The 27,359-nt window shown below is 42.3% G+C and overlaps 1 protein-coding gene across 3 annotated transcripts in view; it reads left to right on the top strand.

Moving 5' to 3' along the window:
* cd2ap (CD2-associated protein) overlaps nucleotides 1-27,359 on the top strand; it is an 85,503-nt gene that overhangs the window by 42,734 nt on the left and 15,410 nt on the right. For 2 of the 3 annotated variants that reach the window (XM_061704050.1, XM_061704049.1), the window contains exons 3-14: nucleotides 1,189-1,354; nucleotides 2,875-2,975; nucleotides 3,399-3,525; nucleotides 7,052-7,230; nucleotides 9,265-9,352; nucleotides 9,464-9,558; nucleotides 10,185-10,280; nucleotides 11,368-11,421; nucleotides 14,023-14,059; nucleotides 20,991-21,053; nucleotides 22,194-22,341; nucleotides 23,947-24,056. In XM_061704050.1, coding sequence (XP_061560034.1) covers nucleotides 1,189-1,354; nucleotides 2,875-2,975; nucleotides 3,399-3,525; nucleotides 7,052-7,230; nucleotides 9,265-9,352; nucleotides 9,464-9,558; nucleotides 10,185-10,280; nucleotides 11,368-11,421; nucleotides 14,023-14,059; nucleotides 20,991-21,053; nucleotides 22,194-22,341; nucleotides 23,947-24,056 — 1,264 coding nt within the window. The remainder of the gene's footprint in view (nucleotides 1-1,188; nucleotides 1,355-2,874; nucleotides 2,976-3,398; nucleotides 3,526-7,051; nucleotides 7,231-9,264; nucleotides 9,353-9,463; nucleotides 9,559-10,184; nucleotides 10,281-11,367; nucleotides 11,422-14,022; nucleotides 14,060-20,990; nucleotides 21,054-22,193; nucleotides 22,342-23,946; nucleotides 24,057-27,359) is intronic. The other variant, XM_061704051.1, reaches the window with a different exon arrangement.

Raw genomic sequence — 27,359 nt, 5'->3', positions numbered from 1 at the left:
GTATGATTTCCTGTACTTTGAGGTTCCACCACCAAGTCTCCTCTCTTTTCCTGCCAGAAGATACACCAAGTACTCTCCTGCCTGTTTTCTGATCACTTTGGCTGTAGCGGTGCAGTCATCTGGCAGCTCCTCCTGTCCATCGAGAGCCTGTCTCAGCTGTTCTCGAAAAGCCGCACAACACTCTTCCTTTCTCAGCTTCCACCACATGGTTCTCTGCTCTGCCTTTGTCTTCTTAATCTTCCTCCCCACCACCAGAGTCATCTTACACACCACAATCCTATCCTGGTTAGCCACACTCTCCCCTACCACTACCTTACAGTCGGTAACCTCCTTCACAAGATGTAATCCACCTTCACGAGATGTAATCCACCTCTGTGCTTCTACCTCCGCTCTTGTAGGTCACCCTATGTTCCTGCCTCTTCTGGAAAAAAGTCCATCCTTTTTGCAAAGTCTACTACCATATGTCCCTCCAAGTTCCTTTCCACACAATATATCAACCTTCCTCCTAATCATGATGTCAACCAATTCCCAAGACTTTCCTGTCATAGTCCCAAGATTCGAAGTCCCCACATTCAATTATAGGCTCTGTGCTTTCCTCTTCTCTTTCTGCCGAAGAACCCGCTTTCCACATCTCCTTCGTCTTCGACCCACAGTAGCTGAATTTCCACCGGCGCCCTGCAGGTTCACGGTGCCGGGGGCGGACGTTATTAACCCGGGCCACGATTCCGGTATGGAATTCTTTCGATGACCGCTCATATTTGTTTGGCAAAGTTTTAAGCCGGCTGCCCTTCCTGACGCAACCCTCTGCATTTATCCGGGCTTGGGACCGGCCTACAGTTTGCACTGGCTTCTGCCCCCCATAGGGCATTAATGTGGTCAATTGTTCAATGTCAAGTAGAACCTGTGTATAAGAATTTATTTTATGTCTGTTTTAACCTTCGTCATGAGAAATTTAGTTTTAGGGGTCATTGGTAGAGTGATTTCTAAATCTTGTCTATTTTGGTTTTTGTTTTAGATTAAAACAACTCATTTATTTTGGGAACTCGAGATATACCCTAAAACTTAAACGGTGGCACACCTTAAAAAATGTGTCAGCAACAGATATGAAGTGAATTTCCAAATGCAATGTTTACCCCTATAATACATTTTTTACTGAATATTCATGTTCTATACATGCTGTTCTCAAAGGAAATAAAACAGGAGGCCAAGGAAGCAAGAACTGACAACAAAGAGGAATATGCTCAGCCTCTGAAGAGAGAGAAGTCTGTTGGGAATGTTGCCAACTTGGTTCAGAGAATGAGTACCATTGGTATCCCAACAGGTGGTTTCCAGCCACGACCAGCTCCCACAAAAAGTAAGAAATATTACACTTTTTGAATATCGGAAAAAATCAACACTTAATTTTTTCTTACATTTATGTTGGAAATAATACTATACTGTAGTATAGTATTATAATACAATACTGTATTGTGCGTATTGTATTGTGTATTGTGTGTGTGTATTGTGCGTATTGTGTTGTATTGTTTTTAAGCAACCTGCTGACTTTTCTCTGTAGAGTTTACATTGTGTGAGCATGAGCCGTGAATGGTTGTTTCTATCCGCCAGCCCTGTTCGTGAGTCAGTGATGAGTCCAGAGTATGCTTAACCTGTAGTCCCAATTAGTTGGGATAGACTTCAGCTCCTCTGTGACTATAAACAGGATAAACAGCACACTGGACTTTTATGATTAAGCCAGGATTTGTCTGCATAAACTTAGTAAACTTGGGGGAGACCTTAAGAGATGCTCAACCGGCATTATTTTATGTCCTCCGCACATCTTCCTTAGGAATGAGGCCATATGGTTAAGTTCAGACGAGAGACTCTTATTTCTAACTGTATGTGATAGGGATGGGCCTAATAATTTTTGTACCGATTACATGATAAATAAGAACTTGTCGATAGTGAGGAATTGATTGCTGATTAATTTAGTCTTGAAGCAATTGAGGCAAAATAGAGTGCGCTGCTTGGCTCTGCCTGAAGAAGGACAAAACATGACATGGGAATCCAAGCTACATCCTTGTAGACTTCCGCTATGGCATTTGTCTTGCAGAAAGATTAATATACTCAATTAAAATAAGTTTCCCCATACTTGATCAAGGAAATTTAGGAAAATGCCTCCTCTTAGTCAGGAGTCCTCAGGTTGAAATTTTACAACAAACTAATACTGCTAATGTGATATCAAATTCTTTAAAAACATATTTATTTTTTTTCCACAATTCTTTGTTGTATTTAGGTCAGTGTTTATTTTTGGAATTGATAATTTTTTAAAAATGATTTTAGCAGAAGGTTGAAATATAAGTCTTTAATATTATCCATTTTGCACGCAACTGTATATTAAACAGGCACTGTGTGCTTTGCAAGACCCACAAACACATCCTCCTCTGAATTCTGTTGTGATAATTCTGCAGAAAATTCTAATGCACCTGTCATTGTTTTTATTTTTCATATTTAGTTTTTGGGTATTAGGCAAGTAGATTAGTCATTTATCAGGAAGTGAAAGTCATTTGTGATTAAGATTGTGCACACACCCATGTTGTACCACTTGAATAGCTTTGTCCTGGGGCAGTTGAACTAAGTACCAACTTTTTTTTTTTTTCTTTGCAGCTATGCTTGATCAATAGGTAATGTCTAGGGCCTCCCACTGAAACATCCCAGATATAATTATTTTCTCCATCGTGCTTCAATTTCCTACAGTTTACACTTTTACACTGCTTGCTTTCTCATACCGCCCTCTTTTTTAACATTAGAGGACCTGCAGGTACGAACATGTAAAAATGCATACAAATGAAGCTACACAGCCGGTTTGTTTACTTCGTCCCAACCTTCTTTTCACAGAGCTGCAGAAGAGACGCTGCAAAGTGATCTTTGAGTATCAGCCTCAGAATGAAGATGAGCTGGAATTAAAAGTTGGAGATATTGTAGACATCACTGAAGAGGTATTTATAACTTTCTACATAGTTTCTAAGATGCAAGTGGGTTACATCAAATGTACTCTATAGTCTTTATTAAGAAACAAAACCTAAGGCAAAATACTGTTTTGTGTGCTGTATTGCTGAACGGTTTAACAGTTTTTATATTAGCAGGTTGTAAAAGGTTATTACTAAGCTTTTAGTGTTATAGTGAAACAAGGTAGAGTGAGAGTCATCAAGCATATGGGGTGTTGGGATAAAATGAGTGTGTCATTTCTTTCACTTTCTGAAAAACAAGTTGCAGTTTGTCGTTGCAATAATATTGAGGATTTTATAAGCTATACAAGTATACAAAGTAACAGGTAGCTGTCAAGTGTTTCAACAGAAATATAAATTCAGTAGTTGGCCATTTCAAAGCAGCAGTCCTAATTTATCTGTTTGTGTATGCAGGTTGAAGAGGGTTGGTGGAGTGGCGTCATTAACGGCAAGTCAGGGCTCTTCCCGTCCAACTTTGTCAAAGAGGTGGAAGTAACGAAAGAAGACGGAGACTCAAACGACAGTACGGCTGATGAGGCTGGTATGAGTCACGACAGCAAATGATTTACCTTTTGCCTAAGCCACACCTCTAAAATGTACACTGTCACAGAACCAGTTCTGACTGAATTCTAACACTTTCTTGGGGGAATCCGTTAAATTCGATACATTAGATTTTTTTTATTTTTTTTATTTTTTTTAAGTTTTGTATGTTTTTTTTTTGCTCTTTTAAAAGGTAATTATGATTTAAAAGATGTACAGGCATCTGCGAAAATGACGTCATAACTAGGGAGGTTGAAGGGAATATTTGTACCATATCCTAAACCAAAATTATCCCAGAAAAATGCCGGCTCTGATTAAAACTATGCAGTCACTCTTTTGTAAAGTCAGTTGAATCCTCAAAAATAGGCATGCCTTTGTCCACTTCAAGGTAAGCATTGTACTTGTATGATTTGTAATGCAATGGTAATGTTATGAGGTTAATAGATGTAGTGAGGGAAGAAATGAGGGCACTTGGTGTCACGATCGGCAATGCCGTAAGGGCAGATCTAAAAAAAAAATAGACTCCAGGTCAGAGGTCCAAACAATTTTACTTAAATGGCAGAGCATGTGATGGCGAGACATACGAAACTAAAGGAACTCACCACCAGAGAGAATCAAAAACAGATAACGCAGGGAGACACGACAAACGGTCCGTGTGGTATAATCGTATTGAGCCTAAATTTGGACAGCGGTCAGAACGGCGGCAAAAACGAGTGAATATTCCGACGCCCACACACTGTCACGGTGGCCCCTAAAAAGGCTGATGATTACAATGCATGACAGGTGCGTCACCGATGTCCACGCCCACCCAGGCCCTGCAACACAAAGAAAAACAACTTGAAACACAGGGCCATGACACTTGGTGGAAAAAATGAAGACGAAAGAAGAAAGGCTTTGATGAAAAAGGATGACGCACTGTAGCGACCTAGCAAGATGAGCTTTTTTCTCTTTCTTTTCTATCTATGGCTCTCGTAAGCCTAGCCAGGTGAGATAACAAAGCTTGATGTTTTATATAGAGCTATTACCTTTTGTCATTTACCCCAATTCCAATGAAGTTGGGACGTTGTGTTAAACATAAATAAAAACAGAATACAATGATTTGCAAATGTTCGACCTATATTTAATTGAATACACTACAAAGACAAGATATTTAATGTTCAAACTGATAAACTTAATTGTTTTTAGCAAATCATCATTAACTTAGAATTTTATGGCTGCAAATCGTTCCATGATTGGGTATAAAAGGATCGTCCCTGAATTGCTCAGTCATTCACAAGCAAAGATGGGGCGAGCTTCACCTCTTTGTGAACAGGTGCGTGGGAAAATAGTCGAACAGTTTTAGGACAATGTTCCTCAATGTACAATTGCAAGAAATTTACAGATTTCATCATCTACGGTCCATAATATCAAAAGGTTCAGAGAATCTGGCGAAATGTAAGCGGCAAAGCCAAAAAACAAAATTGAATGCCCGTGGCCTTCGATCCCTCAGGTGGCACTGCATCAAAAATCGACATCAATGTGTAAAGGATATCACCACATGGGCTCAGGAACACTTCAGAAAACCAATGTCAGTAAATACAGTTCGGCGCTACAGCCGTAAGTGCAACTTGAAACTCTACTATGCAAAGCAAAAGCCATTTAGCAACGTCTTTTTCATGGATGCCCCTGCTTATTTCAGCAAGACAATGCCAAACCACATTCTGCATGTGTTACAACAGCGTGGCTTCGTAATAAAAGAGTGTGGGTACTAGACTGGCCTGCCTGCAGCCCAGACCTGTCTCCCATTGAAAATGTGTGGCGCATTATGAAGCGTAAAATACGACAACGGAGACCCTGGACTGTTGAACAGCTAAAGCTGTACATCGAGCAAGATGGCATGTGGTGTAATTGCAAGGAGTCTGTGAAAATAAAATACCTTTTTAAAAAGATCCTATGACATTTATAGAGAGAGGATGATTTTACCCAAATGTGACTGAGACCTTGATATACCTAAACTACACAGGGCAGGGTACAGGATTTGATTTTTCTCTAATTCCTTCTGTTTCACAAGTGTAATTCATTGCATTTTAATAAGGTGTCTCGCCCCCATTTCTAATGTTGAAGTCGGGGGCCCCGGACCCTAAAAAGGTTGAGAGCCACTGCTCTAGAGACTTATGCCAGGTACACACTTACACACAGTCGTTTTGTCCCAATTTTTCCCCTTCCTGACCAAGGATGTCCAACGCCAGATGATCTTTTGTCTTATAAATTTATTCTATAAGGTTATCCATCCATCCATCCATTTTCTACAGATTATCCGAGGTCGGGTCGCGGGGGCAGTAGCTTTAGCAGGGACGCCCAGACTTCCCTCTTCCCAGCCACTTCATCCAGCCCTTCCGGGGGGATCCCAAGGCATTCCCAGTCCAGCCGAGAGACATAGTCTCTCCAGCGTATCCTGGGTCGTCCGGGAGGCATCCAAATCAGATGCCCCAGCCACCTCATCTGGCTCCTCTCAATGTGGAGGAGCAGCGGCTCAACTCAGATCCTCCCGGATGACCGAGCTTCTTAGTAACTCAGCCTTCTTAGTAACTCAGCCTGAAAGAAAATTGCCACAGCAGTCACAGTGCGGACCTAGTCAGTTATAGTAAATTAGAGTAACGTAACAAAACATGACAGTACGTAATAGGGTGTAACAAAAATGGAGGTGGTCAGCAGTTTAACAAGCATATGCATTTCCCTCGACAATCTTTTCACATTTTGTCACATTCTGCTGCATTTGGTGTGCATTTTGTTTCATCCCGTTTTGTCCCAATTCTCACGTTGAGTTCGGGTGTATGGTAGCTGTTTCGTCGCGTTCAATCACGGCGCGTCCCGCCGCAGTACGGCTCGTTCCATCCTACTATGGTGTGACATGGCGCAAATGATTTTGGAATGGAAGGCGCATTAAGCCAGGCCCTGCAGGGGAGCCTCATTTGAGTGATGTGGACAAAAGTGCTCCAAAGCTGTCTGGCATCCGAGCTTCATGTATTAAGCCTCTACGGAATATTAAATACATTTCAAACCTTGATCAGAATGTGATGGGCCAAGAATGAACATCCTGAAATCTGTGGTAGACCTAGGGCTGATCCATAGTGTGCCCATGGCCAATCAAGTACACCTTGAGAGACCGTGAGAAAATAAGGAAAAAAATGGCAAATCCCACGGCGAACTGTTTCAGGAAGACGGGGCTGCTATGGCAACTGGGAACATAATGTAAACCAAGCATATTAACTGGAAGGTAAAGGCTGCAGCTAAGTTAGACCTACACTTGATGGCGCTGTAGATTACATTTTTATTTTACTGCTTCATGTTCGGTGGTTGGGTGGCAAAGATTATTGCATGCAACCTGTGATATAATAGAGGCAAAACAAAAATGTTCATTAATTTAAATAATTATCCGCAATCATAGGAATAGTGTCCTTGTAAGCACCAGCATGGAAAGCTGAAAGCTGTTGTACTCTACTTGTTGACTACATTTTCTGTTTTCCCTTAATGCATCTCTTCCACAGATGGACACGGTGTAGAAAACTCAGCAACCTCATCCTCGCCCCAACCTGCTTCAGGCAATGGAGCTATTGTCCAGCCCAAAAAAATCCAACGTATCGGTTTTGGGGATATTTTCAAAGAAGGGTCAGTAAAATCAATGCTACGAAACCCCAATCTGGATACAGGAGAAAAAAAGGAAAATGTGAGTTTGATTACAGTACTAAATATTCTCTTTTACTTTTGTCTTTGTATGGGACGTAAAAAGAAACTGCACAGAGCAAAGATTTAAAAAAAATAAAATAAATAATAACAGCAGTATAATTCTGTTAGCCACATTTTTGCAAAGTTGTGCCATGTTTTGGGACAGCGACACAACCAAGTAGATTTTATAGAGAGTATAAAATTTGTGCTTTAACCAAGAAGTTAAACAAAAGTACTGCTCGAGACCTTTAGGATTTACGTCTTGTCATTATTTTCATTTGGTTTTTGTTTGTTCTGTTTAGTCGGAATTCAGTTTTACTGTCTACTAGTGTTCAAAATAACTCACTATGCATTTTCAAGATAACAAATGACACAAAAATGGTGATCTACACCAGTGGTCACCAACCACTGGACTGCAGACTAGCCATTTGGTACTGGGCCGTGCTTAAAAAAAACAAAAAAAAATAAACATTTAAAAAATTTATCTACGCATTTGCAAATACACGAGAGTGAAATGTGCTTGCGAGCTCAGGAAAGTGGAAGAGTTGACATTGGGACAGTAATCTTGATTATGGAAAAAACGTTCTTCAAAATGTTCAATGCAAAAATTTTGGTCTGGAACACGCTTTGTCAAACTCAGAGGACTTCATGAATGTACTTAATTATTATACTGTTATATTGACAAACAGCAATATTCACAAGATTTGCCTGTTCAGTTTCTGAAACTGCCTCTCTGTTGCTCTTTCTTCTTCTTCTTCTTCACAACAGCCATTGCAATATCTTTCAACCAATAAATAACTCAGTTTCTACCGTTCTCTGCTACTCACACACTGCTCCTAACCCCAACCCAACTAGTACATATCTCTTAGTCTTGAACCTCTCTTTTCACTGAGTTTGATATTTCAATTTGGCATTGAATAGCCCACATAATTCATATACAGTATTACTGCTCACCTGGCTTTTCACTTAGTGTAAGCTGTAATATCAGCAGTTGCAATTGAAGGTTTCCATTCTAATGAATTCAAAAGGGAACTTCACATCACTTGTCAAATGTGCCTATGTCTGCATTAGTCCATCCATCCATTTCCTATACCACTCATTAAGCTGGAGCCTATACCACCGGATTTAGGTTAGTTAGGTACACCCTGGACTGACCTGATCTTTGGTCTGACACAGAGCAGTTGTTCCTTCTGCCAGCTATTGATGATGATGGCCACCTTACATGTTATACTCAAAATAAACAGAATAAAAGTTTTCTGAGCCGCTTCTCCTTACTAGGGTCGATAGACTCCAGACATGCTGGAGTCTATCCCAGCTGTCATCGGGCAGGAGGCGGGGTACACCCTGAACTGGTTGCCAGTCAATCGCAGGGCACATAGAAACCAACCATTCGCACTCACAGTCACACCTATGGGCAATTTAGAGTCTCCAATTAATGCATGTTTTTGGGATGTGGGAGGAAACCGGAGTTCCCGGAGAAAACCCACGCAGGCACGGGGAGAACATGCAAACTCCACACAGGCGGGGCCGGGGATTGAACCCGGGTCCTCAGAACTGTGAGGCTGACGCTCTAACCAGTCCCCAACGTGCCGCCCAGAATAAAAGTGATTTATTTATTTGTTTAATTTTTTTGCCTTATTTGACATTTACTGTATGTCTGAACTCCATTGGTATTAGTCATAGTGGTTTTGCTCTCATCTATCAACATCAGTTCGGTGATGAGGTGATGTAATAGATTATTAATTATGCCAATTTATCATATGGGAATCTTTCATCTCGGCCAAATACAAAAGAAATGAAGCCGATTATTGAGAAACGTGCTGTATTTCTGTATAAACCAAGTTCACAGTTTTTAAGCCAAGTTTCTTCCTTCATCAAACTGACAATTTTATAATTAACACAACCCATCCATGAAAACATGATCCATTCATTTCTCCCTTTTTAAAGTTATATTAGCGTCGCCATATGAAGTCCCTTGTCCATTCATTTCCTATAAATCATTTCCATCTTTCATGTTTTGTTTGCTTCATTTTAGCCAATCCCTTCATTACCATCAGTTGCAAAGCCTTCCTTACCTAACATGACAGAATTGCAGAAGGGTGATGGAGAGAGCAACTACAAAGGTAAAATACATCACAGCCTTTTGTACAGTACATGTACTACTTGTTCATGCACATGCAGCGCTTTGTCCATGTCCTTCCCCCTCTGAATATCCACATTCTCTGTATCCAAAGCTAAAGAATTCTGTAAGGTCACCTTCCCTTTTGAGGGTACAAATGAGGATGAACTGACTTTGCATGAGGACGACATCATCTCTATTATAAGCAAGGTAAGATGTAACTAGATGTCTGATTGCACAAAAATACAAATGACTTACCATTTAGGTTATCATTATTATTTAGTCCTTAAGCGGCACGGTGGACGACTGGTTAGAGCGTCTGCCTCACAGTTCTCAGGACCGGGGTTCTAACCCCGCCTGTGTGGAATTTGCATGTTCTCCCCGTGCCTCCGTGGGTTTTCTCCGGGTCCTCCGGTTTCCTCCCACATCCCAAAAACATGCATGGTAGGTTAATTGAAAAACTCTAAATTGCCCGTAGGTGTGAATGTGAGTGCGAATGGTTGTTTGGTTGTATGTGCCCTGCGATTGGCTGGCAACCAGTTCAGGGTGTACCCCGCCTCCTGCCCGATGATAGCTGGGATAGGCTCCAGCACGCCCGCGACTCTAGTGAGGAGAAGCGGCTCAGAAAATGGATGGCTAGAGTTGAATACCCCAATGGAAAACTTAACCAAAGAATTTCAGTCAAATAAATGACAGAAAAAGAATAAAAGATGAGAGGGCTCAACCAGGAATATGCAACCCTTTATTTGGTTTCTCATTGTTTCTAGATGTCTGTGATTTCGCGACCAATGTGAGTGTTTTGACAATTCCGTTCCCTCTCCACTGGTCTCCAACAGGACACAGGAGAGCCTGGGTGGTGGCGAGGGGTGGTTGGAAGCAAAGAAGGTGTCTTTCCTGACAACTTTGTTGTCATGCTGTCAGAGACAGAAGAGGTGAGGTCACAACATGTTAGTGTAATGAAAATGCTTTTTTGCTTGTATTCTGAAATAAGGACCTTTTTTTTAACAGTTCTAGCAACACAGAGAAGATAGTTGTGGTTCATTGCTACTATAGAAAATATTTGCTGATTAGAACTGAAATATTTCTATGTAAGAATTACACCTGTACAATCCATCCATTTTCCTTACCGCTTATCCTCACTATCTCAACTAACTCTGGGTGAGAATAGGGGTACAACCTGAACTGGTCACCAGCCAATTGCAATGGCACATATAAACAAACTACCAATCCTTCACTCCTATGTACAATTTAGTCTTCAATTAACCTTCAAGTTCAGTTTAGTTTTGATTGATACTGTCAGAGCTATGGAAAATTCATACATCGTAGATGGATTTCTGTATACAGTGGAACCTCAATAGAACAGACTAATAGGGGGGGGTCGTCAGATATACAGTCCCCTCTAAAAGTATTGAAACGGCAAGGTCAATTCCTTTGTTTTTGTTGTATGCTGAAGACATTTCGGTTTCAGATCAAAAGATGAATATGAAACGAAAGTTAAGAATTCCAGCTTTCATTTCATCGTATTTACATCTATATGTGTTAAACAACCCAGGACAGAGCACTCTTTTGTTTGAAGCAACAAACTTTTCAAGTGAGCAAAAGAATTGGTACAGACATCATTAAATTAACTTCAAGTGAACAACATTTAATATTTGGGAGCATAACCCTTACTTGCAATAACTGCATCAAGCCTGCGACCCATTGACTTCAACAGACTGTTCATTCTTCATTTGTAATGCTTTTCCAAGCCTTTACTGCAGCCTCTTTCAGTTCTTGTTTGTTTCTAGGGGTTTCTCCCTTCAGTCTCCTCTTCAGGAAGTAAAATACATGCTCTATTTGGTTATGGTCCGGTGATAGACTTGGCCAGTCTAAGACCTTCCACTTGTTTTCCCTGACAAAGTCCTTTGTTGTGTTGGCATTGTGTTTTGGGTCATTGCCTTGTTGCATGATGACTCTTCTCCCGATTAGTTTGGATGCATTTTTGTTTTACCACATTGATTTCGAAACGATCTGTTTCAGGCTTTCATTTCTAGAGGGTCGCGCAAGTCCTCACTGAAGCAAGACACTGAGGAGGTAAGATACCAGCCATGTCCTTCATAAAAAGATGTTAATTGAAGGAATGTTAATGGACACATCGCGGGGTGAATAACAACAGTAAATTACACTGTAATGCCTGGATCAGACAAATTTGGTCTTTCACAATTGCACTATGTCAGACTACTGCGATCAAATATTGCCGTATCTCAGGCAGACAGTGACAACACTACAGATGTATTCCGATACCACCGCATCCCATCTTTTACGATCACTGGGCTTTATCTTGTCAAATCAAACACTGTCGGAGAGGCAGAACCAGAAAACGTGTGTCACCTGTCAACACGACCATGTTACTATGGTGACGACAATAACAATGCGGCGTGCCAATGTATTGTGTGCGCGGGGGGGGGGCTTTGAACAAAATGAGTAAAAAAAGTGTGGTGGTCCTCACTGTTGCTCGGGAAAGGACGTTCATTCAAGGATTGCATGAGGTATGTTCACGTACTTTTAGTACGATACGGCTCACAAGTAGGCAACAAAATGTTATGTAGCCTGGCAAGCTACTGCTAGCACTAACGGTTGTACGTAAACATGCCAGCGTTCTGTCGAATCATGCTGCAAAGCTTCGGTCAGCATTGGTTTGTGCTGTAGCATATATTGGTTAGATAAAAACATAATAAAAGCCGGAAGCGACACCTGCGTTACTTCCGGTTTAGCGTAATTTTAAGTTTAAGCCTTAAAATCCAATTATTTTATCTCGAAAAGGTGCACCACGTCACTTTTCATTTTTATAAAATTTAGGAGAAATCGACCACAAACCTTTTATTAGTCTCATAATCTAAAGGTTGCTACAGGAATTAGATAAGACCGCACGGGGAGCAGGTGGATTTGGCGGAAAAGGACGAAGGGAAAAAAAAAAGAATAAAAGTTGACAACGGCGTGCAAGTATGTTGACAACGGCAAGCACGGGAGGCGATGCACCGGTCACAATACGCAATCCTATTGGTCAACGTGAATTGGCGCTTTCTAAGAGTTGTTGTTGATATGCCACACTTCCATGGAATCTATCCCAAAATTCAAACATGCTAGACTTTTCATTTTGGCGTCATAGGGCTATCAAATCTTTGGTCGTGGATTATGTCACACTGCAAGAAGTTTTGTCGTTCCCGATAAAATATGTCTGGCCCGATCTGGGAGCTCGGCTGCAATAGCTAATCGGGCCAATATTGGGGCTAAAATCATGTAGTCTGATTTTGGCATAAGAAGGAATGCCCAAGTTTGGCAGGTCATTTTCGTTACTAAGTTTATAAAAAGATCTCAATATTGTTGAAAAAAATCATATTAAGGTACACTTCATCCTTTTCTAAATGAAGATATACATTGTGGTTTGATTGGTTGTCAGAGAATAGTCTCTTCTCAATGACACCACACAAAGAATGGTAACACAATTGTTGTGTGACAAAAAAAGTTTGATTAAAAACAATATCAGCACTCATCACTGTACTCTGCACAGTAAAGGCCAGCTATGCGCCACGGATTAGGACTAAGCCATATTACGAATTGTGGGGGGGAAAAAATGAATGACTGACACCCTCTAAAATGGGTTATATTTGCCTATGTTAATAATTTAAACTGTAAATATCCACAAATAGTTGTATCAGCATTAGCATTAGCATTTCAGCAAATAGCTAAGGATAGGTTCCACAGAATTTATTTTTTTTACTACATAGTGGAAAACATTCCAAAAAGTCTGGGTAAAACCTAATCGCACGAAAATGTAAACACTATTCTTCAAAAGAAAACAATAAATGCAATCCATTCCAGACACCCAAAAATATAAACAAAAACTGAGAGGTTATTGTTTGAAAGGATAGTCCGCCATTTTCGTACTTTGCTATGGGTTCTTTCATGAATTTTATGGTGTTTTCTTTTTCAAAGGGCTGGTGCTTTCTGTGGCCCCAGGGTGGGTTATTGAATAGTCACACTCAATAGCTAAGTACAAAAAAACTTTCGAAATGGTCCTGGTGACTCAAGAAAACACTCTAAAGTTGTGCATGCGCATGGAATGCTTTGTGTGGTGACGCAACAAGAAAACACTCTTAAGTTGTGCATGTCCTTGGGATGCTTTGTGTGGGGCTAGATTCCAGGAAATGAATGACCAAGTCACACGGGTAGGTGCAAAAGTTTGGTACATTTGGTACAGTTTTAATTGTACAAAAAAACGAGACAAAATTTCAGTGAAAAAATAAGTTGAAAAAAGAATCAGACACAAACTAGGGCATACGAAAACAGAGGTTCCACTGTATGTGAATTCACAGTTCAACAATTTGATTCTCCAACATTGACCGGTGCCATGCAAAGGTTTTCTTCTGAGCTATAATTACATCATTTATTAGGCTGGTTAAAAGAAGTAGTTTTTTCAAAATTGGTTTTGACCCACCATTTTCAACAATAAATGATGCTGTAAAGCGTCTTATTAGATAGTCCTTATTTGGACCAAATCTAATTTGATGTTCCTGTCTGCTGTACTTGTTTCTGCAATGGGATCTCTGTATTTATGATCAGACTCTGAGACTTTTATTGAGTAACCTTTACGCACTATGGCCTACTTTTCACTGCTTCTTTTTCTTATTTCAGAAACCAAAGAAGCCACCTCCACCATCAAAACATATAGGTAGGAACCTCAAACACGTCACTTATTCAATTACTTCAAATGTTATCAGGTCAGTTCTGTGGAAGGCGCTAAGACATGGGCTTTGAAGTGTGCATATTACTGTTGTTTAACGGAGCTTACTGTTACTGTTTGTTGCATGGTGCCAACATTTAATGTGCTGCTAGTTTGCAGTAAAGGTTTGAAGTAGCCACGACAAGTAATTAATGAACAATTATGTTTCACAATTCAAGTCCACCTCTTAAGCCCATATGCGGGTTGGGTCATTGGCCTTATACCGTAATCTAATTTCTGATTATATTGAAATACCCCCACCCCTTCACTTGAAAATCCACATGACGATGATGTTATTAAAAACAAGTTTTGCTTTTTATTTATGTTTCCCCTGTGGGATTTGCTTTATTTCTCCTGACACCATTTTTTCAAGCAGGTTTTCCTCAGTATAACCTTGCATCACCTTCCACAATATTTTGTCTTTACAAATAATGTGAAAATATTGGTGTTTTGTATTGGAAAAAAATGGCCCCTTTGTCAAAGTAAATAGATAATGTATATAAACACAATCCTCAATAAATTACACGGTAACGCCTGGTACCTATTCTGATCATTCGCATGTATGCATTTGTCCTCCAGCCCACCACTGGCTGAAACACACTTTATCTGTTAAGTATTACTGTAGATGCATTTTATTCTTCTTTAATTTCTCTTTCCTAACTCATACACTTCACTAAAATACAAAATAAAAATACGGGAGCCTTCTTTGACATTGAAATAACTATAACAAAAACATATATGTGTACTTTAAAGCAGCAGATTACAGAAATGTTAATTAACTTTATCTGAAGTAAATGTGGACCATTGGTTAGCACATTCGCCTCATAGTTTTGAGTAGGGTTGGGCATCGTTTGAATTTTAGTGATTCCAGTTCCGAATCCTTATTTCATTTCCGGTTCCAAACGATTCTCTATTTCGATTCTTTTAGGGGGCTGGGTCAAAAAAGTTTGCATGGTTGAAATGAAGGGTGTCCAAATTATGAACATCCATTTTCCGAGCAGCCCCAGCATAGACTAAAATGAACATTTGCCTCTGGGTTCTTTATAACCAGTATCAATATCAAACCTATGAACTAAAAGGCAATGTTTATGGAACTCATCCAATTGACTTAATTAAATATAGCATTGTTAAAATAGTTATTTGGGACTGCTTCATCACGTCAAATGGTTTATATGTGCACGTTTTAAGCTTGTAGCCTTTTATTGTGAAGGGTACGCACCGGAACTCTGCGTTTTGGCACGATAAGTAACTTCACACGGCACCGGTGATTTATTTATTTATTTTTAATGGATGGAATCTTCTTCTTTTTGTTTCGGCTTGTCCCGTTAGGGGTCACCACAGCGTGTCATCCTTTTCCATGTAAGCCTATCTCCTGCATCTTCCTCTGTAACACCAACTGCCCTCATCTCTTCCCTCACGACATCCATCAACCTTCTCTTTGGTCTTCCTCTAGCTCTCTTGCCTGGCAGCTCCATCCTCATCACCCTTCTACCAATTGTTCACTATCTCTCCTCTGGACGTGCCCAAACCATCGAAGTCTGCTCGCTCTAACGTTCTCTCCAAAACATCTAAACTTGGCCGTCCCTCTGATGTGCTCATTTCTGATTTTATCCAACCTGGAGAGCACTTAAACATTTTCATTTCCGCCACCCCCAGCTCTGCTTCCTGTTCTCTCTTCAGTGCCACAGTCTCTAATCCGTACATCTTGGCTGGCCTCACTACTGTTTTATAAACTTTGCAGAGTCTTCTGTCACATAACACACCTGACCGCTTCCGCCACCTGTTCCAACCTGCTTGGACTCGTTTCTTCACTTCCTTACCACACTCACCATTGCTCTGGACTGTTGACCCCAAGCATTTGAAGTCCTCCACCCTTGCGATCTCTTCTCCCTCTACCCTCACTCTTCCCCCTCCACCCCTCTAATTCATGCACATATATTCTGTCTTACTTCAGCTAGTCTTCATTCCTCTCCTTTCCAGTGCATGCCTCCACCTTTCTAACTGTTCCTCCACCTGCTCCCTGCTATCACTGCAGATCACAATGTCATCTGACAACATCATGGTCCACGGGGATTCCAGTCTAACCTCATCTGTCAGCCTATCCATCACCACTGCAAACAGGAAAGGGCTCATGACTGATCCCTGATGCAGTCCCATTGCCACCTTAAACTCCTCTGTCACACCTACAGCACACCTCACCACTGTTCTGGTGCCCTCATACATGTCCTGTATTATTCTAACATACTTCTATGACACTCCAGACTTCTGCATGCAGTACCACAGTTCCTCTCTGGGTACTCTGTCATAGGCTTTCTCTAGATCCACAAAGACACAATGTAGGTCTTTCTGACCTTCTCTGTACTTTTCCATCAACATCCTCAAGGCAAATAATGCATCTGTGGTACTCTTTCTAGGCATGAAACCATACTGTTGCTCGCAAATACTCACTTCTGCCCTGAGTCGAGCCTCCACTACTCTTTCCCATAACTTCATTGTGTGGCTCATCAACTTTATTCCTCTATAGTTCCCACAGCTCTAAACATCACCCTTGTTCTTAAAAATGGGCACCAGCACATGTTTCCTCCATTCATCAGGCATCTTTTCACCCGTTAGAATTCTGTTAAACAAGCTGGTCAAAAACTCCACAGCCACTTCTCCTAGATGCTTCCATACCTCTCCAGGAATCAGGACCAACTGCCTTTCCATTTTTCAGTCGCTTTAATGCATTTCTAACTTCCGCCTTACTAATCATGGCCACTTCCTGGTCCATCACGCTCTTTTACTCTTCCTTCTCTCTCATTTTCCTCATTCATCAACTCCTCAAAGTTTTCTTTCCATCTATCCAGCACACTATTGGCACCAGTTAACACATTTCCATCTCTATCCTAAATCACCCTAACCTACTGCACATCCTTCCCATCGCTAGCCTTCTGTCTGGCCAACCTGTATAGATCTTTTTCTCCCCCTTTAGTGTCCAACATAGCATACATGTCATCATATGCCTCTTGTTTAGCCATTGCCACCTCTACCTTTTGCCCTATATCGCAGCTCAATGTATTCCTTTCTCCTCTCCTCTCGGTCCTCTCAGTGTCTCACTTCTTCTTAGCTAACCTCTTTCCTTGTTTGAGTTCCTGTACTTTGAGGTTACACCACCAAGTCTCCTTCTCTCCTTTCCTGTCAGAAGATACACCTAGTACTCTCCTGACACTTTCTCTGATCACCTTGGCTATGGTGGTCCAGTCTTAGGCAGCTTCTCCTAAGCTGCCTAATAATTACACACACTTTTATATGGGTGCTGATCTCCTTAGGCCACAGCCACACTCATAAAACAAATACACAGCACCCGCTATGCTTAAATCCATTAGATATCCAGGTTTATCCAGCTGGGAGCTAGGAAATATGCCTAAAAGTGATGACATGGTCAAAATACTTTTAATACGTTGCCTAATAATTCTGCACATGGTGTATTGTGTTCCAAGGAAATAGGGTACAATAACAACAGTACAGTGGGAGAGAAAAAATTAGTGTACCTATCCATTTTCCGAACCCGCTTATCCACAATCGGGTCGCGAGTGTGCTGGTGCCTATCTCAGCTGACTTTGCCGATCCCCGGCTACAGAAATTGGCTCTAGGGACGTGGAATGTCACCTCTCTGGCATGGAAGGAGCCCGAGCCGGTGTGTGAGGTTGTGAAGTTCAGACTAGATACAGTCAGGCTCACCTCCACACACGGCTTGTGCTCTGGTACCAGTCCTCCTGAGAGGGGTTGGACTCTTTTCCACTCTGGAGATGCCCATGCTGAGAGGTGAGAGGTGCCGAGCAGCTGTGGGTATACTTATTGCCTCCCCGGCTCGGCACCTGTACATTGGGGTTCACCCCGGTGGACGAAAGAGCAGCCTCCCTCCGCCTTCGGGTGGGGGGACGGGTCCTGACCGTTATCGGTGCCTATGCACCAACAGCAGTTCAGAGTACCCACCCTTCTTGGAGTCCTTGGAGGGGGTGCTGGAGAGCGCTCCCGCTGCGAAATCCATCATTCTGCTGGAGACTTCAATGCTCACGTGCGCAATGACAGTGAGACCTGGAAGGGGGTGATTGGGAGGAACACCCCCCCGATCAGAACCTGAGTGGTGTTCTGTTATTAGAATTCTGTGCTCACCATGGCTTGTCCATAACGAACACACCATGTTCAAGCATAAGGGTGTCCACACGTGCACCAGGACACCCTAGGTCTCCGTTCAATGATCGACTTTGTGGTCATGTCATTGGACTTGCGGCCGCATGTCTTGGACACTCGGGTGAAAAGAAGGGCGGAGCTGTCAACTGATCCCCACCTGGTGGTGAGATGGTTCCGATGGTGGGGGAAGATGCCGGTCCGACCTGGCAGGCCCAAACATATTGTGAGGGTTTGCTGGGAACTTCTGGCAGAATCTCCTGTCAGAAGGAGTTTCAACTCACACCTGCGGCAGAACCTCACCCACGTCTCGGGGGAGGCGGGGGACATTGAGTCCGAGTGGACCATGTGCCGAGGCGGCCGACTGAAGCTGTGACCGTAAGGTAGTCGGTGCCTGTCGTGGCGACAATCCCCGAACCCTTTGGTGGACACCAATGGTGAGTGATGCCGTCAAGCTGAAGAAGGAGTCCTATGGGACTCCTGAGGGAGCTGATGGGTACCGGCTGGCCAAGCGGAATGCAGCTTTGGTGGTCGCTGAGGCAAAAACTCGGGCGTGGGAGGAGTTCGGTGAGGCCATGAAGAACGACTTCCGGACGGCTTCGAGGGAATACTGGTCGACCATCCATTGTTTCAGGAGGGGGAAGCAGTGCGCCATCAACACTATGTATAGTGGGATGGGGCGCTGCTGACCTCGACTTGGGACGTTGGGAGTCGGTGGGGAAAATACTTTGAAGACCTCCGCAATTCCACCGACACGCCTTCCCATGAGGAAGCAGAGTCTGGGGTCTCTGAGGCGGGCTCTCCTATCTCTGGGTTTGAGGTCACCGAGGTAGTTAAAAAGCTCCTCGGTGGCAGGGCCCCGGGGGTGGATGAGATTCGCCCAGAGTTCCTAAAGGCCCTGGATGTTGTATGGCTGTCCTGGTTGACACGTCTCTGCTACATCGCGCGGACCTCGGGCACAGTGCCTCTGGATTGGCAGACTGGGGTGGTGGTCCCCCTCCTTAAGAAGGGGGACCGGAGGGTGTGTTCCAACTACACGCCCCTCAGCCTCCCTGGTAAGGTTTATTCAGGGGTGCTGGAGAGGAGGGTCCGTCGGGAAGTCAAATCTCAGATTCAGGAGGAGTAGTGTGGTTTTTGTCCTGGTCGTGGAACAGTGGAACAGCTCTTCACCCTCGGCAGGGTCCTCGAGGGTGCATGGGAGTTCGACCGTGTCCCTTGTGGAGTCCTGTGGGGGGTGCTTCAGGAGTATGGGGTACCAAACCCCCTGATACGGGCTGTTCGGTCCCTGTACAACCGGTGTCAGAGTTTGGTCCGCATTGCCGGCAGTAAGTCTGACTTTTTTCCAGTGAGGGTTGGACTCCGCCAAGGCTGCCCTTTGTCACCGATTCTGTTCATAACTTTTATGGACAGAATTTCTAGGCACAGCCGAGGTGTAGAGGGTGTCCAGTTTGGTGGCCTCATGATTGCATCTTTGCTTTTTGCAGATGAGGTGTTTCTGTTGGCTTCATCAAGCCGTGATTTCCAACTCTCGCTGGAGCGGTGCGCAGCCGAGTGTGAAGCGGCTGGGATGAGAATCAGCACCTCTAAATCTGAGACCATGGTCCTCAGTCGGAAAAGGGTGGAGTGCCCTCTCCATGTCGGGGATGAGATCCTTCCCCAAGTGGAGGAGTTCAAATATCTTGGTCTTGTTCACGAGTGAGGGAAGAATGGAACGTGAGATTGACAGGCGGATCGGTGCAGCGTCTGCAGTGATGCAGACTTTGTATCGGTCCGTTGTGGTGAAGACGGAGCTAAGCCGAAAGGCGAAGCTCTCTATTTACTGGTCGATCTACGTTCCTACCCTCACCTATATAGGGTCACGAGCTGTGGGTCGTGATCGAAAGAACAAGATCCAGGATACAAGCGGCCGGAATGGGTTTTCTCCGCAGGGTGTCCGGGCTCTCCCTTAGAGATAGGGTGAGAAGCCCGGTCATCCGGGAGGGGCTCAGAGTAGAGCCGCTGCTCCTCCGCATTGAGAGGAGCCAGATGAGTTGGCTCGGGCATCTGTTTAGGATGTGTTCTGGGCACGTCCCACCGGGAGGAGACCCCAGGGACGCCCCAGGACACGCTGGAGAGACTACGTCTCTCGGCTTGCCTGGGAACGCCTTTAGATCCCCTCGGAAGAGCTGGAGAAAGTGGCTGTGGAGAGGGAAGTCTGAGCTTCCTGCTGAAGCTACTGCCCCCGCGACCCGACCTCTGATAACCGGAAGACAATGGATGGATGGAATAAATAAATTAAGCTCTGTTGACTGTCCCAGCAGTGTTTGGGTGTGGTGATAATTACATTTTTACATTTTATTATTAATTTTGATTATTCTTCAAGGTTTTGTTCATGCTCTCAATTACCTGGACATTTTTAGTTCGATTGTCACAAACTAAAAATAGGGAAAAAATATTTTTCCCTCTTTACACAGGAAGTTAATGTTAGTGCTCTCGTCTTCGTTCCTTGGATTCCACATACAGTAAACCACAAATACATGCAGCTATTTATTCACAGTACAGTTTTTCCTTTTTATTCCTTCCACTGTGTAGTGCGAACATAATTTGTCTCAGTTTAAATGTTATGGGTGTATATTTTAGCCGTTTTCTCTCTTGAAGTATACTTGTGTTGTGTCTAATGCCAAACTGACCAGCTACCCTCTGACATTATTTTTTCATGATCCTTTAACAGCTCCCAAACCAGAGGTTCCCAGCGCTGACAAGAAGCCTCATACTGTCAGGCCAGAGGACAAAGGTACAGATCCCTTCATTCCCTTTCTATGCAGCAACTTAGTGCAATTAAAGGGATAGTTTGCTGTGTCTGTCTGTTAAATCAAGTTCCCCACTACTGGAAACCCATTTGTTATTATTGAATAGTTTGGAACGATGTGTGCGCATCTTGAACAGTTGAATGATGACATGTTGTGTGACGTTAATGTCTTTTTAATTAGTTGGAGACAATTATTACTGCTGTGGCTAAACATAATAAAAATAACAAGCTGTTATGTGAAGGGTATCATAATTTGTGTCCAGGCCAGTTTCTTGTTGTTGTTGTTGTTTTCAATTCTGTTGGGCCACAAAAGAAAAGCAATATCTGATTCACACTTGCTTATCGTCAGTATATTTCATTGACTGTTATGGGTTTTTCTTTCTATAACGTAAGGGTACCAACAATATTGTACAGGTGTGTATACAGTGGTGCCTTGAGATAAGAGGGATGTGATTGAAGCTTTTTTCAAGATATGAGCTGTCAGCACTGTATTTGGAAAATTGGGACTGGTTGTTTAAGACATGATTGTTTCCTGAGCAGGTGGTGGATGTGCTGAAAAGGCAGAGAACCTCTCAAAAAAAACAAAAAACACTGTTGCTTGTTTTCACCTAATGGCAGCTAGTTTGCGTCTGGATGTTTGGGATTGTCAAATTCTGATTAAGCTTACGTTTCAACCTGAGTGTGTATTTTCGATGACAATAGCTGTGTCAGTTGTGGTATAATGTCACAATGTTAAATAAACCCAAGCTCTACCCTACACTAGGGAACCATATCACACTTCTCCACAGTAAAAGTGCTGAAAATCATGTAGATTTAGTAACTACAAAGCTTTTGTAGCATTGTAGCATTTTGTAGCTTTGTTAGCTTACCAAACTGAAAAACTCTGCACAGTTTGGTGGGCTTATCTCTTAATGGAGATAAGCATCTTCCTTACACAAAGTTCGTATTACTGACCATGACCAAGTTCGTCTGTTCATATGTTGTCAGAAAACTTGCTGATAACACTGACATTAAGCACAAAGCTCTTTGATTTAAGACCTTATGACTCTCTTAGTATCTTTGTTCCTCACTTTCTTTTGGTCCTTTTCTCCATTATTTAATACAATTCTGTTTGCTCCAATTCAGTTGACAAGCCGATGCCCGATCCAAAACCATTTAAGCCTGCTGCACCACTCCCACCCAAAAAGCCAGTCCCACCTCCAGGCAAAGGCAAACAAGGGAGCCTCCCACCAAAGCGGCAAGACAAGCCTCTGACTCCATCACCAAATTTAAAGTATGTCTGGTGTGGGTTGTCTCTTTGAGCAGCGTGACAAGTGGCAGCTATCTTAGTGGAATTTTATTTAAAAAAAAAAAAAAACATTAAATGAGCACTTCAAAAGCCTCTAAAATCCATCCATCCATCCATTTTCTGAGCCGCTTCTCCTCAGTAGGGTCGCGGGCGTGCTGGAGCCTATCCCAGCTGTCATCAGGCAGGAGGCGGGGTACACCCTGAACAGTTTGCCAGCCAATCGCAGGGCACATAGAAACAAACAACCATTCGCACTCACAGTCATGCCTATGGGCAATTTAGAGTCTCCAGTTAATGCATGTTTTTGGGATGTGGGAGGAAACCGGAGTGCCCGGAGAAAACCCACGCAGGCACTGGGAGAACATGCAAACTCCACACAGGCGGGGACGGGGATTGAACCCGGGTCCTCAGAACTGTGAGGCTGACGCTCTTACCAGTCGGCCACCGTGCCGCCCGCCTCTAAAATCCATCCATAACAAATACATTCATGAAAAAACATTGATTACTCAAGTAAATGACCTATTATACTGACCACACTGCTCTTCTCCTCGAATAATATTCAATGTGAGTTATTTAAGTCGAGTTTTTTTGGGCAAGTGACGCTGTTTGAAATGTCAGGCTAATTGTGAGGGGTCGACTTGGAGAACGCCTCGGAATTTCTTCCTGTATGACCTTGTTGGTTGGTATTTTTAACTGAAACTTTTCATGCCGTAATTGAACATAGAGACAAGTGATGTCACAAGCAGATGTGACTTGCGGCACATAGCCGACCTGTACATTCAATTGTTAAGCCCTCCGGGGAAGTTAAATAGAGCAAAACATGGGTTTCATTTCAACCTGCAGGATGTAACTATTTTTTGTTTAAAAACAGTATTTTTCACCAAGCCACTACTGGAGGAGATGACACAATGCTGATTAATCCCATCAGCACCTCTAACATCTTGCTCTATTTTTCAGAATTTGATTATTTTATATTTAGGGAATGCCTGATTAATTTCCCACACTGGCCCACTTGGTGGCACACTGCAAATGACGTCGCGGAAATGACGACATCAAAATGACACATTTTACTTATCATTAGGCGGAGCGGGCCCCTTGTCTTTTGTATAAAGCTCACTAAACATGTTAATTTTCCTTACTACTTTAGAAAATAATTACTGTGTAAACAAAAACAATAATAATAATTGCTGCGAACAAACAAAACCTCTTTCTGAGGACCCCTTAGCTGCCAGCAAGGTGCCTGATGTAAAATACACGCACCGAGCAATGCATGCAAAAACAGAGCAATAATAGGGAATGGCTCTCTTTCTTCATTGTACTGCCTAGGATATTGCTGTATAATAACTTTATAAGAAATGCAGACAGGCTTCCATGATAAAGAAAACAATACCACCGCTCTGCCTCGACCAAAATCGATACATCTTCCCGAGTACCCTTTAGCTGCCCAACTTTGCATTTGTGACAGACTGTCATTCTTGCAAAATCTTGTCATGTTACTCGTCTCCTCTTTTCTCGCAGGATCTGAAACTGATGTCTTGTGTTTTTTCTTACCTTCTGTATAATAAAATTGTTTTTGTTTGTTTTTTCCAGACATAATGGGGAAGTGCATACATCTCGTCCAAAGCCTGACTTGGAGTTATTACTTCCCCCGAAACCCAAAACACCCTCAGCAGACACAGGGGAGAAATCCTTTGAATCACGTATGTAGGATCCATTTTTTTGTTACGTTTTTTTATTTTTATTTTTTTATTTGCATGATACTCATTATAATCCCTCAAGGGGAAATTCAACCTGCACTCTGCTGTATATGGTTTGTGCTGCGCACAGCACAGAGAGCCAAATCACACACGTTGGCAAGGAGAGATTCAGAAGGAAGCAGGTGCACAAACAGTGCTGCACCACTTGAGCTTGGGGTGCGAGGACAGTGGCTTGCTCAAGGGTACCTCAACAGTAGCCAGCAAGCAGACTAGCTTCTCTCCAACAACTAATTGCCATTTTTACATTTTTGTCCGCAGCAATATCGGAACTCGTGACTCTTTCTTACAGATGAGCCACTGTCGCCCCAGTGTTAGGTCACCAAATTACATTTACTTGTCAGTAGGTCTGGGCAATTGATTTAATCAATAAATTGTTAAACAATTTATAAGATAAACAATGTGTAAACAATCAAATTTACAAACAAACAATTTACAACTTATTTCACATGGTTTTATACTGTATATGACAAAAAAGGAGAGGGTTTTCAGTAGAGGGGTGAAATTGTAACATGTAACAAGGTATGCCTAAACCCTCATTTTGTAGACAGGCTTATTTAATTTTCTGTGCTAAAACTTTTTTTTTATTATTCAAACTAGGCAGTTTACCTTGCCAGGTACCTGTAGTGCTATATATTAGGGGCCTTTCCACCAACCAGCCCAGGAACTTTGAGTTCCTGGTAGCAGGAGCTTCTGGTAGCAAAAGGTTCCTCTGGCCCATGTGGTTTGTGTTTCCATCACCCTTATTAGTTCAGGGTAGCTTAAGCGTATGAGTCTGATCTTGCTCATTACTGATACCTACTGGATCTAAAAAATGGTTTTTCAAGCTTTCAATTTAATGTCTTATTTTATATCTAAATTTAAAATATTTTTGATACCTTTAAATCCTAAACCTTTATCCAGGTAAGGGAATTGAGAACTGATTCTCATTTGCATTGCCCACCTGGCTGCAGACAGTCTTTGAGGTAGGGAGTTTTATTATATACAGGTACATTTCAATAAATTTGAATATATTTATTCTATTCTAATGAGATGATATGCTTCAATATATTTAGCAACAGAAGCTTGTGGATGACTATAGACTATAGATAATAATCTGCAAACTTCTATATTTATTTTTTCAAAAAGACATGTTTTTCTAATGTTTTGGCATTCAGGCGATTACATTTTTCTTCATGCAAGTTCTCCAGCTTTAAAGAACATCTGCTTATATGCCTTTTATGGACCTTTTATTCATCATGTGATATGATATTTTTAATATTTTTTTTTTTTTGTTACTATATCAAATTGTACAGTTTGTATATGTATTTGCTTCTATTTTGCTTTGTTTTACTCTGCTGTCTGCAGCCAAGTCGGCATTGCAAATACCTTACCCGGATAAGGTTCACTAAATGCAAAAAAAAAAAAAAAGCTTTTGTGTATTTGATATTGGTAAAAAAAAAAAAAAAAAGTCTATGTTGCAAATATATATTTGTGAACATACAAACAGACAAAAAGCTGGGCTTCATTTCCTTGTTTTGGACGATGGCAAACGCGGCATTTTTCCGCAGGCTGTCAGAGCTCCTGCCTGGAAAGGTTTTTTTATCCCCCCCTTCCTCTACGATTGACTGGATTGGACCAACAGAGTGTCCCCGCTGGCCAGCCTCACACCGGTGTTCGTCTCCTCTGGCCCGGCCGAGGAAGACTCACACATCTGCTTGGGCTCGGACCGCCGCTCCTTAGCATGACCAAGTCGGACAGCGGCAGTCCTCCGCCGCGGCTCGCCGCCCAGCCCAGCTTCGGTCTGGCTTCGTAAGCTCGGCGAGCGTAGAGTTTGTCCAACCTGCTCCTTGTCCACCAACTGCGGATCAGCAGAAAAATCTAAAGATCGGTCTTTGGAAGTTTTTCTTTTCAATATATTTTAATCCCCTTATTTATAGCCTTATGTAATGCCGTATAATGGCGGCTCTGTGAATGGAAAAAGTAAACTCCTACAGAGGTCTGTCAACCAATCAGCATTTGTCAGCACACCCCGCCCCCTGAAAGGGTTCCTGGTAACTCTCGGAAGACCCTATCTGCCAGGAGGAACGAAATAATCCAGGGGGTACCTTCCGTACCCTGGTATTTTTTTTCAGTGGGGGCGTAGGGGGAACTCAAGCAACAAGGGTAGCTAGGTAAGTTCCTGCATATGTTACTGCAGTGGGAAAGCCGAGTTGCTGAGCCGGCACATTGAGTAAGGGTGGCACCCACCACTACTTGACAGTAGCACAGATGGGTAACACTTCTGATTTATATTCTTTCAGAACCCTCTCTTTTTAAGGATTTGATTTCCTGGAGACAGGCACAGAGGGATGTGGTTGGGAAGGTAGAAGTGGGTTTGGATGAAAGGTGCAGAGCTGGGTGTCATCTGTGGAACAGTGGAAGTGGATGTTGTATTTGCGTAATATATAGCCAAGTGGGAGGAGATAAATAATAAACAATACTAAAAACAAAGTTTGCTGTAAACCCAAACAATTTGTGGGTGATAGGGACCAAGTTCTGTCGTGATTAGCAAAATTACAGTTACATTAGTAAAAACTAAATCGTTGAAATATTCTAAATAGAAGAAAATGATTAACTACTTTTTTTTCCTCCGCTTTGTGAAGTAACGTACAGCAGAAATAAGCTGATGTAAGTGTTTTCTGTCTCGATAGTTAGTCTGTAGTATTTATTTCACAAATTATAGACACGCTAAATCTCATAGCTGGTCGCAAACATTTTGTTTCAAGACAGCATTATAATAATATATTAACCTTACATTGACTTGGTCAAAAAGTGATCAGAATCTTCTTCATTTGCCAAGTATGTCAAAAACGCACAAAGAATTTGTCTCCGGTAGTTGGAGCCGCTCTAGTACGGCAACAGTCAGTCAATTGACAGTGAATACTTTTGAGACGTAAAAACATAAAAACACAGTCACTGAGCGAATGTAATGTAATGTGATAATGCCGATACATTTGTTTTTTGACAATTGTGCAAATGATGCAGAGTCCTCTAGCAATTTAGAGCAGTTTGAAATGACTAATAGAACAATAGTCTGGTGCAGTGACCGTTGTGCAAATGGCGCAGAGACTTTTAAGAAATGTATGCAGTTTAAAGTGACTCGTAGTGCGATAATCTGGAACAATGTCAATTGTGCAACTGGTGCAGATACTTCTCAAGCATATAAGTGGCCATTATTGGTCAACAACAGATATGCAATTAGTACAGAGTTGCGAGACTACTACAGTG

Source organism: Phycodurus eques, chromosome 18 (genome assembly GCF_024500275.1).
Source record: "Phycodurus eques isolate BA_2022a chromosome 18, UOR_Pequ_1.1, whole genome shotgun sequence".
In the NCBI taxonomy this organism is placed as follows: domain Eukaryota; kingdom Metazoa; phylum Chordata; class Actinopteri; order Syngnathiformes; family Syngnathidae; genus Phycodurus; species Phycodurus eques.
Note: the sequence above shows the minus strand (reverse complement) of the source record. Positions and strands in the feature narration are given on the sequence as shown.